The sequence below is a fragment of the Dendronephthya gigantea genome, unplaced genomic scaffold (genome assembly GCF_004324835.1).
Source record: "Dendronephthya gigantea isolate DGI-Jeju-01 unplaced genomic scaffold, DenGig_1.0 000109F, whole genome shotgun sequence".
NCBI classification, from domain to species: Eukaryota; Metazoa; Cnidaria; class Anthozoa; order Malacalcyonacea; family Nephtheidae; genus Dendronephthya; species Dendronephthya gigantea.
Window position 1 is genome coordinate 699,279 of NW_021163119.1, and position 12,248 is coordinate 711,526.

General features: G+C 38.0%; 2 protein-coding genes across 2 annotated transcripts; one reads left to right on the plus strand and one right to left on the minus strand.

Moving 5' to 3' along the window:
• Window positions 1–7,273: 7,273 nt before the first annotated feature.
• Window positions 7,274–9,461, minus strand: LOC114535038. Its single transcript, XM_028556413.1, has 2 exons — window positions 9,330–9,461; window positions 7,274–8,545 (listed from the first exon to the last, which is right to left on the minus strand). The coding sequence occupies exon 2, from the start codon at window positions 8,528–8,530 to the stop codon at window positions 7,274–7,276; it is 1,257 nt and encodes a 418-aa protein (XP_028412214.1). The 5' UTR covers window positions 8,531–8,545; window positions 9,330–9,461.
• Window positions 9,462–10,125: 664 nt separating this feature from the next.
• LOC114535044 lies at window positions 10,126–11,074 on the plus strand. The gene has a single exon (XM_028556417.1). The coding sequence runs from the start codon at window positions 10,157–10,159 to the stop codon at window positions 11,015–11,017; it is 861 nt and encodes a 286-aa protein (XP_028412218.1). The 5' UTR covers window positions 10,126–10,156; the 3' UTR covers window positions 11,018–11,074.
• The last annotated feature ends 1,174 nt before the right edge of the window (window positions 11,075–12,248 follow it).

The following is a 12,248-nucleotide window of genomic DNA, read 5'->3' on the forward strand; positions in this document are numbered from 1 at the left end:
TCACGACATCTTCGTTTGCCGTTATGAAGCAACGATTATTAGTAAAAGCTTATTAATTTGATAGATTTGGTATATATTTATTCAATGCTCAGACATTAAAAAACACCGCTGTCTTTCATTAACTTCAAAATTTGACCTGATGGTAATCCGGTACCGTGTGAACGGGGCTTTAAGCGTTTTTCATACGCACGTAAACCCACGTAAAAATGCCTTAAAATTTTTCATTATTTGTTAAAATTTGCAGAAAACTCTTTCAATTTATTTATATTTTCAGAGATAACATGTATTATGATTTAAACTTCCGTGTGTAACGTGCGTATGAAAAAAAAACGCGTACCTGGAAAGCAGTGTTTAGAATAGTAAAAAAGGTAAATTATAACAAATTTTTCACATTCGGACTTAATTTTCGCCACTATCAAGAGAAGTTAGAACTGCAGGTTTAAAAAAGTGTAATTTTTTAAATTATTCCCCAAGGCCACGATCTTAACTGAATTTCTCGATGCCCTCCCAATATTTTTAAAGGCGGTATTTTTTGAACAGTTACCCGCAATTATCAGCAATTTAAAAAATATACAAACCATTCAATAATGCGACATAAAAAATGATAGAGATATCATTCCAGTTTTGTAGCTTTAGTTCGCAGAGCCATATAGATCAGTGGCCACACCCAAAACCCCACTCAGTTCCTGTTTCTCTTTGAGTCTTTGTATTTCTTCAAAGTCTGTGTTCGTTATTTGTCAAAATGATCGTATTCTTGGACTAGAAGCTCCCAAAGTGATCCTGATTCGTCGTGGGTGATCAACGTATTCATTGAGAAAGCTGAAGTTGTTTTAACAAGGTTTATCGACGCAGACAAATACAAAAACAAAAACATACGGCTTTGCACTGGTCGTGGTAATACAGACTACACAAGACCAGATTGTCGAAGGTATGTGCTAGATTCCTGGTGAGATTTCTCTCATATTAATTTTGATATACGTATGCGTCTTTGTCTTTTTTGCTTTATATTACAATATTTTGAACGGATGGTTTGGTTTATATTGGTGTTTCACGTAGTATATTGCGCATTGTTGCTTATATATATATATATTGCTTAGTCAACAAAAATATTCACATCTGATTTTGCTGGGTACGGGAGGAATTTTTACGTTCAACGTTTTGTATTTAATATCGTATGCAAAGTAATACACCAGTCAGCGCTATAGTTTTGTTTCATGAATTCTGCTATAAAATGGTCGTATTAAACACATCTAATTTTCAATTTATATAATTCTCCTCTAGTTTTTATAACACAGGACATCAATTTTAAAACATTCACTAATTCATTTAGACCAGAGTCCAGAAATATCTTTCAGGGGGAATATAATCATTTCATTCATTTCTTACATGTCTATTTCAAACATTTTATTCGGCCCATTGTTAAGAAAATTGTTCGGTAACAGATTTGGTTGAAACCATCCTGGAACCGGATAATATATTCTAATATATTCTTCATTCAACTTTGAATGGTATTAAGTTTTATAGCTAAAACCCACCTGATCATGGTCAAACAATATATGTTATATCAATGCAAATATCACATGACTAAAAGACTGAGATATATTTTACTAAATTTATAAATCATAATTTAAGTTTTCCAATTCTTTTAATCTTACATCCACATGCCATCACATTTTACACTAGTTATGTGCATTTATTGTTATGGTTCCTTTCTCATGTATGATACCAGCTTGTATACAGCTAATTGATAAAAAGTCATCCTCTGGCTATCATGTTAACTATGTATTTAGACTCCACCATCTGTTCCAACCAATGGTCTGTCATTGATCAGTCCATCTAGTACAACAATATCTGTCAATCACTGAAATAAATTATCTGTCAGTTCAGGAATACTTTAGTTGCAAATATTTTCATTCATGAGGTTGGAACTTAATCAGACCCAATGCAATCCCAGCTAATGTATGACATTTCATGTAACCTTGGAAATTTTACATAATGACATTTCATGTAACCTTAGAAATCAATATTTGTCACAGAAACATTATTAGACCTGAATTACAGATTGCAAGTAAAATGTTGCTAGTAAATACTGAGGTGTCGTCTCTATAGGGTGGTTGGGTGGTCTTCATGACAGTAATTGTATTTCTTATAAACTTAAATTTGTTTATATTTTCATGGACTGGCCCTGCATTTATGACCATGGTCAGTTTGGTTTATACAGTATGATTAACCAGAGGCATTTTCTCTGTAAACCAGAAATCATTAGAACAGTCTTTTACGTATTAACACAACATAAATTCTCAGCCAAGTTAGACGAGCCATTGCGCGTTTATAAAAAAATTTCCAGCTTCCCTAACACCGTCATGGCTGATCCCTGCACAAGAAAATATTTTAATTTAAAGTATGATTCCTGGCATTCTGTCAACAATGCGTGTGATGAAACCTCTCCTGAGACTAAGTGATTGTGAGGTTTTAAATTACAATCAGTTTCCGTCTTGGTTTTAATATATCTACATCGTGAGTATCTTTTGGGAATTTTGGTGAATTTGTGTGGAATTTTAGCCATGTATTGAGATAATCGCTTTCATGATTTGAAAAGGTACGTTTGTGTCAGTGTTAGTCGTGTTTTTTGAAGGGTAGAAATGATTTTATGTCATCAACACAGTGAAGTCGTCACAGTCGTATAAGGTCTTGCCACAACACAGCGCTTTGTCTGTGGCGCCGTGAAATAAAATTGCAAATTTCATTTTTTCTTCCTTTCAATGTTCTTAAAGTGAGGTTTCAGGCGTTTGAGATGTGATATATGATTCGTTGATTTATGATTCGTTGATTTATGATTCCACATTACGATAAAAAGAGACATGCTTTTAAATTTTCGCGCATGATGTTAAATTCGTAAACGTAGTTGCTAGTCTATGACTATCTGCATGATGGCCAAATATTGGTCTGCATAATGCCGAAATGGTGGCGTTGTCAGTATACTCGTGTGATAGTGATACTTGAAATACATTGCACATTTCTCGCTTCTTTAAACATAAGGAATACAATTCCGAAATTGTTAACTCATCGCCATAATAATATGATGTTACCGACCTTCCTATGCCATTGGAGTCATATCCTGCAGCAACAAATTTTCAAACTACAGTTTAAGACCCTCGTGTGACTATATAGAGACGCATCATCCGTCTGTTATTATAAATACAGGGTATTAACCAGAAAACAGCTCTTGTACACGCGCTTTTTGCCACATAAATATTTTCCAGTGTATTTTCCCATTTTCGATGCACTTAAGTAAGGCGTGATTTTGTTTATGTTCGACATATTCGTCTACATATGGTTTTGACCATGTAGCTTATCACATTCTAAATTTTGAACTAGTACGTTTGTGATTATAAATGATTTATCAACAACACGGTAAAGTAGAAATGGTTGCATGGTTGTATGTGCATGTAGGTGCGGAACAGCGCTGTGGCGTCGTATTGAATAAACTTGCATTATTAAATGCCTGGCACTGCACAGCGCTTCGTCGCGTTGTGGTCTTGTGTGATACTGATACTGGAAAAGTGTATAGAAATGAGAATTTCGCTATCGGGTTTTTTGCATTTTCTGAAGAATTCGTGTTTTCCGATCATAAATATACAGACCTTGTCGAAAAATTCGGACTAGAAGTTTGTGAAATTTACGATTAAAGTTCGATTTTTAGACTCTTTACTAGCGAAATTCCTAACATTCCATCGCGCGGCCAATGACGTAGGAAGTGTGACACAGCTCGATCTTTTGATATGTATTACTACGATGTTATAGCTGCGTCTATGTAGAATTGGGATTCCGGAGCTATTTTGACGAATCCGCTTTTTGTAGTCACGAATTTTAATTTATAGACAGAATATAATTACAACATGAAGAATCGTATAGCAGCCAAAAATGCACTTTTTATGCCGCGAGAGACTATATACCGCATCTTGAGGTTTCAGACGTACCGCATACATACCGCATATTATGTAAAAGTATGATATCAACTATTGTAAACAATGTAGAGTAGTAATTAATACTAGAAAATTGCATTCCTAAAATGAATACGAAATATCTACATTAGGACTGAATATGTAGGCTATCTATCTATATTACTGACATCATACCATATTGACATTACACCGCATACGCGTGCATGGTATACCATAATTAATGTTATGGAATTTGTAACTGCTTCAAACGCGATATACTTATTATATAATTTGCGTTCACTTACAATCACTCGTTATGCTGACATTGCGTGTTTTTGCACTTAAAATAAACCGGAATTTGATTAGTATTTTCTCCCCTCTACTTAGATTAGAAAACATCAGCTAGAATTGCGTGCTTGCTTTGCGCGACAGACACAGTGACACAGTGCATCTAGTCTTGGCTACCGCATTTCCCTCACGTCACAAAATTCAAACCTGCACTCGCACGCAATCGGTACAATCTTGCCCTATAAAAACACTGCGTTATGAGTTACTAAGCATTTTGAATTCAACAAGCATGGCTTCCAGCACGAAGAGAGCGAAGAGGGGAAATTTTGCGTCTGCGGAGCTCCTGCATTGCGCAGTCGCATGAATACATATCACGTTGAGGGGATATCGATGCATACGTTTCCCGCAAATGAAGAACAGATGAAAATGTGGGTAAATTCGTGCGAAAAAATCGGCTGAATTTTACTCCTACGCAGTATTATGCTCAGCACACTTTGAGAAATCGTGCTTCAGAACACGATATCACATTGTAAATCTCACTTAAATCTCGATTCAAACATTTCGCGAAGAATACCGTCTTCGTCTGTTTCGTCTTCCACATATTCGCTATCTGCCAGTGGCTCAAATTGGTAAGGCTGAACAACAGACGATTGCTCAGTGATGTCGTCATTATCTGATCACCCTTCTGTCTCCGTCTGTGACTCGAAACTTTCGTTATCAGACATTTTTTAGGCACAATATTAAAAAAGCTTTGCGTGATTGCGTGATCTTTGTTATTTTGCTATACTAAAACACGTTGACGTGTTACACTACATACGTCACAAGGGCCAAAATTCTAGGTACCAGTCTTTCGCCAGTAAATAGTCTCAAAATCGAACTTTAATTGTAAATTTCACAAATTTCTAGTTCGAATTTTTCGACAAAGTTGGTATATTTATGATCGGAAATGACGAAATTTTTAGAAAATGCAAAAAACCCGATCTCGAAATTTTCATTCATTTCATAAGATATTAAACAATTATTGAATGAGGTTGAGCAGGATATGAGGAATTATTAAGGCCGAGGTTTGTGTTATCTGCCGAAGCCGAAGGCTGAGGCGGATAACACAAACCGAGGCCTTGATAATTCCTTATATCCTGCGAGAACCAAATTCAATAATTGTTTTATTATTTATTTGCAAAAATTTTGGGCTTAGACTAAACGCTTGCGTTGTAGACATTTTTAGACATTCGTATTTTCCCGCTTTTAGGTTTTGGCACAAGCCGCATAAATTAGCGTGACGTCATACCGTGCAATAATTTTTTTCATATCTGACGAAGTGACGTCAAACGTGCAATAATTTTTTTCATATCCGACGAAGTGACGTCACTGTCCAAATTTGGGCAGCTGCCGAGCGGATATGACGATTTCGCCAACAGCTGCTGGCCAATCAAAACTCTTGACTCATTTAACAATAAATAATAATTAACAATTATTGAATGAGGTTGAACATGATATGAAGAATTATCAAGCCGAAGGCTGAGGTTGATAATGACAAACTGAGGCTTGATGATTTTTCATATCATGTGAAAACCGAATTCAATAATTGTTTTATTATTTATTTAAAAGAATGAAAATTACAACTTTGTTCGCTTGAATTTGTGTCGATTTCACATTCTCGCTCCTTTGGGACGTTGATGTCTTCGCCATCGCTGTGACGTCAAACGTGGGATACGACTATTTATCACGCTAAAAAAAGTCGTATCACACGTTATGACGTCACACGTTGGATATGACAATTTCACACATGGCTATTAGCCAATCACAGACTGTGAATTCTTTTAAATAAATAATAATTTCAGATTATGCAAGACCCGTAGGGTTGAAGTATAAGATGAATTGTACGAATAAATGGAGACGAATATAACAATGCTATATCTTTATTACTTCACTCAAAAATACAGCGAATTTAAAGTAACTATAACAAAATAATATAAAGACTGGGTTCCACTGTCTAACCCCTGGTAAACACCACGTCCGCCCCGCATACTTCGTCTTTTAGCTGAGCGAATCTAAAAAGAAATAAAATACAAACAACATAATAACAACGGGTGGTGAGGGGGGGAGCATTGTTATATTCGTCTCCATTTATTCGTACAATTCATCTTATACTTCAACCCTACGGGTCTTGCATAATCTGAAATTGTACTTCATAAAGTGTCGCCTCATATAACAATGCTAGTTCAAAGCCTAATCTTTAGAAACATTAAGAACAGCCCTGCCAAATGTTGGATTACTGACAGGTTTGTAATAAAAGCGACGGAAGGTGGTATCACTTGACCAGTCAGCCATTTTTATGATATCGCTGACAGATAAGCCTGCTCTAGCGGCTGTTGAAGACGAAGCTCCTCTTGTAGAATGAGCTTTAAACGTATCAGAATCTATACCTGCGTCTTGGAGGAATTTTCTGATCCAACGTGCTAGAGTCGAGGAAGAGACCGGGCTATGTGGCTTAATAACGGATAGGAATAATTTATTCGGCAGTGCTGGATCTGATGCCCTAAAAGACGATGTTGACATCTCATATGCCTTTAAGCATTCACAGGGACACAATTGCTTGTCATCTGGGAAACTAGCATGAAATGAGGTTTTTAGGGATTTACCTACACGGATTGACTTAGTTACAATTGGAAGTTTAAATTCCACTCCTTCTGGGTAAAAGGTTCGATACCGAAGATCATGTCCGGCTAATTCTGAACCTCTCTCTGCAGATGTTAGAGCAAACAAAACAACCAGTTTTTCCGAGAGTTGCTTCCTTGTCAACGAAACATTATCCCCTAAAGACTTCATGTAAACAAGCACTTTTGACACATCCCAAGTAGTTGTATACCTTGGAAGGGGTGGTTTTTTGTGAAAAATGCCCTTCATGACCTGACATACAAGGGGGTGTTGTCCTATATTAACACCCTCAATTTTTGGGAGAGTCATGGAAATAGCTGAACGATAGACATTAATGGTGCGATACTCTTTGCCAATCTCAAATTGGTTAGCCAAAAAATTGATTACTTGTTGCACAGAGGCTGAAAAGGCATCAATTTCTTGTTGATTACACCAGCTACTCCACAAGTTCCAGGCTGACTGGTATGACTTAGAGGTCTGGTTGCGCCAAGCGGAGACAAGCAGGTTTTGAGCTTGTTTTGAAACTCCCATTGACAAGTACTGTTTGCTGAGATAAGCCACCCGGCTAGTTGGAGATGGGCAATGGGGTGAGGCATTTCCCCTTTGTTCAGAACCCATGCTCCCTTGGGAAACAAGCATGGGAAATCCACACTCATCTCGAGAAGTACTGGGTACCATGGTTGGGTTTCCCACACTGGTGTTACTAGGCACAACCGGTGAACTTTTTGTGAATTGACTTGCGACAGACACCGTCCCACTAGATTGAAAGGGGGGAACGCATACCCTTTTACTATTGACCAGTCTATTGAAAATGCGTCTGTCGCCTCGGCTTCTGGATCTGGCCGCCAACTGACAAACCTTGGTAATTGGTTTGTTAACCTGGTGGCAAAAAGATCTATGTCTAAGGGCCCCCATAGTCTGTTCAGGGTGGCAAAGATGATTGGATTCAGTTTCCAATCTGCTGCATCTCTGTCGACCCTGGATTCTTGGTCTGCTGAAGTGTTGAGAACCCCTGGAATGTGATGTGCACTGAGATGTATATTTTTCTGAAGACACCACTGCCATATCTCGTAAACTAGACTTGCTAAAACTGGGGAGGGCCCGCCCATTTTGTTGATGTAAGTGATGGCAGTTGTGTTGTCCATCAGTAATTTTACTTGTATCGAGGCTTTGTTTTTGCAAAATGACTTCACTGCAAACCCCCCTGCCATGAGTTCGAGGCAATTGATGTGTTGGAAACGTTCTTGTTGTGACCAAACTCCCCCGGTCAACATTCCGCTGCAAGCTGCCCCCCAACCCAGGTTTGAGGCATCTGTCTCTATGGTGAGATCTTCTTTTCTTTTCAGTAGGGATTTCCCATTCCAGGCTGCTAGATGGTCTTTCCACCAGTGTAGCTCTTCTTGAGCTGCCTGGTTTAAAGACACCATGACTTCGTAGCTTTGAGACTGTCTCAGAGCTACGTTTTTTGCTCGAAGGAGAGACTGGTAGTGGAGAGGGGCAGGAAATACCGCTTGAATAGAGGCCGACAGTTTTCCTATTAGGCGTGATAGGGTTCTGACTGACACATATGGATTGTTTAGTATTCTGTGGCAGTCTTTCATTATTCCCTTTATCTTGTCCTTGGGGAGGGCTAGGGACATTGACTTGGAGTTTACCTGAAATCCCAGAAATTCTAGTTCCTGACTGGGTTCTGTCACTGACTTGGCATAATTTACTATGAACCCTAGACTTGTCAGTAATCTGACTGACAACTGAGTATGTTCCCGGCAAAGGTTTTTGGGTTCTGCCATTATCAGGATATCGTCTAGGTAAATTATCAGTCTTACTCCCATCCTCCTTAACTGGGCTACCACTGGTTTGAGAATTTTTGTAAATGTCCGAGGGGCACTTGCCAATCCGAAGGGAAGACATGCAAACTCCCAAAGAGTGTCTTTCCACAGAAAACGAAGGAATTTTTTGTGTTTGTGCCAAATTGGAACTGTGAGGCATCTTTTAGGTCTATTTTTGTCATAAAATCGTTGGGTTTTAATAGGTCTTTTAGCATTGTCACTCCTTCCATTTTGAAGTGTTGATACTCTACAAAGTAATTCAGGTCCTTGAGGTTTATGACTCGTCTGTGCCCCCCTCCCTTTTTGGGGACAGTGAATAAGGGGCTTATGAACTGAGTTTCGGTTTGAATATTGGAGTTTTGGACCTTGTAAATTGCATGTTTTTCGAACAAAGCTTGTACTTCCTCGCTTATCACTGAGCTTTGTGCTGGAGTGATTTGCATTTTTGAAATAGAGGTTTGTTTGGGTGTTGTGACAAACTCGATTTTGTAACCTTGTATTGTTTCTAAAACCCATGGGTCGGTTGTTAATTTTTCCCAGTTTTGGTAAAAGTGAAGAAGCCTTCCCCCTAGAGGGAATTGGGTATTGTTGTCGATATTTGAAAACATACCTGTTGCTAATGGAAGATTGTTCAGTTTTGCTGAGGTGGTTGGCTGAAAGTCGCACTTGATCTCCCCCTTGCACGATAAGGCCTCCTGAAGGACTGGCTTCTGAACTGAAAGTTCCTGCGGAAGTTGCTTGCACCCCTACGGTGGCCGATAGGGGTCATTCGCGCAAGTAAAGAGAAATCACCCCACAATAACCCGAAGCACATCAACAAATGCGAGATTCACACCACAACTTCACGATTCACGCCACAATTTCAAGATTCACGCCACAAAATTCACGATTCACGCCACAAAATTCACGATTCACACACCACATAGAAACCGCTGACCCACCACCGTCTCACAACATTAAATTGCCGCCTTTTGCCAAGAAATTTATCATTGTCACAGACTGAAAACAAGTAGATACTGAAATAGGCAGATATATGTTTTAAGCATGGCTGACAACAATCGTCTATGCTTACAGTGCGGAGAAAATCTCCAAGATTTCTTTAATTTTTGTCCCGAATGTGGAAAAAGTGTTATTGAAGAGGAAGAAATAAGCGAAAGGGATGTTATTGAAATGTATTTTTATTGCGGCTTCACATATTCATGTATGCTTCAATTAATGTCTAAGTATCATAATATAGACATGTCACTATCTACGCTTAAACGTCGGTTGCAAACGTTTAATCTAGCAAGAAGTGGGAATGCTATTGATGTTGACCAAATTAGAGAAGCCATAAGAAAAGAAATGGATGGCCCTGGTTGTTTTTTGGTATAGATCCATGTGGCATTCTCTCAGAATGGGCCATGGGTTAACAGCACTAGAGACCTTGTACAAAGTCTTATGAAGGAAATTGATCCAGATGGTTGTGAATTGCGAAAAAGGAGAAAGTTAAGACGCCGAAGTTACTGGAGCCTGGGGCCTAACCATACCTGGCACATTGATGGGTATGACAAGTTGAAGGATTTTGGATTCCCAATCCATGGGTGTGTGGATGGATACAGCCGCAAGGTCATGTGGTTGCACGTTTCAAGATCAAATAATGACCCATCTGTAGTACTACGTTTCTACTTAGATTGTGTTGAAGAAAATGAAGGATGCCCTCTTATAGTGCAGAGTGACTGTGGTACAGAAAATGGCAATATTGCTGCAGCACAGTGCTATTTCCGTGTAGATGCTATGGATGAGTATGCAGGAGAAAAAGCTCATAGGTATGGTGAATCAAAGCGAAACCAGCGCATTGAAGCATGGTGGTCTTGTTTTAGAAAATCCAGATCATCATGGTGGATAAACCTCTTCAAAGATCTCATGGATAGTGGTCAATTTGAATATGAAAATGTGATTCACAAAGAATGTATGTGGTTTGGTTTTAGTGATATTATTCAGGAAGACCTTAACTACACAAAGGCCCTGTGGAACAATCACTACATTCGTTCATCAAGGCATGAGACTGTTCCAGGACGGCCAGATGAGTTGTATTACGTACCAGAACGTCATAATAGTGAAGATCAAAAACAGCCTGTTGATCCTGAAAAGCTTAATGAGGTCAGACAACATGTTACTGATCCAATAGATCAAGGTAATCAGGATATCCAGGAGTACTTTAACTATGTTTGTACATCAGAAGGATTAGAAAAGCCTACTGATTGGAAAAGTGCTTTGGATTTATATGCAATTTTAAAACAAATAGCTGAACAAGAATAGCTAAACTTGAGTAACAGTTTTTATTTAAAACACAACATTTCAGTCAAACTAATTAGACTAACTGTACCATTTTGTCCACAAATGTCAAATGTTTGTATCTACTATATAAAATACTGAATTTTTACAAAATTAATTTCATGTAAACAATAACGTGAACAATAAAGATTAATATATATAATAAGTTGGCTAAGTTGCTTTATAATAGCTTTCATACAACATAATGGTAGCAGAATATTCAGAAGAATTTAGCTGTCAGGGACATAAATTTTCTTCATTTATGCTAATTACATCATTAAGACCTAAATTGATCATACTAGGCCTAAACATCTTCGCCTTAATTCCACTGATTTTTACATAACTCTGAACCCATATATATGCTACAAGTGGTTTATTAATTAACCCATATAAAAATATTAAGCTTGTCCAAAACCTTTAGAATTTAGAATGCCAAATGTCATGTCATCTTTGAAAGCTGTATATGTGGTATGTTGAACTGGTAAACTTAATTCACAAGTACAAGTATTGGCTTTGGGAAATTTACATCCCCTTTCCTCATGCAAGAACTTTACTGTAATCTCCAGACCAAGGGGAGGAAACTCAAAGCATCCACTTATAAACATCAGTATATCTTTGAGTTGTAGTTGGCATTCACCCTCACTGGTATCTACTAAGAAGTCACCCCAGAAGCCCAATACCACATTCTCTACTTGAAAAGAGTTGGAGCCCCTTTCACTTCTATCATAACTTAATCTAGCTTCAAAACACTCAACAGTGAGCCTGTTTGGGGAGTAGCACATTAATTGGCTAAATAAATTTGGAAATTCCCTCATTTTATCTAACAATCCCAAAATTGCAAGGCCTTCCTGAAATTGCTGGATAGCACACTGACTTCTACCTAATAGGAACCATTTTATAAGGTTATTTATTATGCTTAACTTATCTTCAGGAGATTTTACTGGTTTCCATGCACCTGCAAGATCTACAACTGTTGATAGTCTTTCATTAGCATCAATAAATGTATTTACACATTCTGGTTTAACATCATTCAGTGAGATGATAACATCTTTTGTTGCATCATGTATATTTTCCATATCAGCTAGTGTTGGGTTTACCCCCTGAACACCACCCAATAATGCTTGAAATAGGGGATATGACAAGCAATGTGGGACTGGTCCTCCATGCACAAGTGAAAGTGCAATAAGGATACCTGTTAACTTATAATCTTCCTCCT

Coding starts and splice junctions, on each gene's coding strand:
- LOC114535044 (XM_028556417.1), top strand. CDS start 10,157: ATGAAGGAAATTGATCCAGATGGTTGTGAATTGCGAAAAAGGAGAAAG.
- LOC114535038 (XM_028556413.1), bottom strand. CDS start 8,530: ATGTCCCTAGCCCTCCCCAAGGACAAGATAAAGGGAATAATGAAAGAC.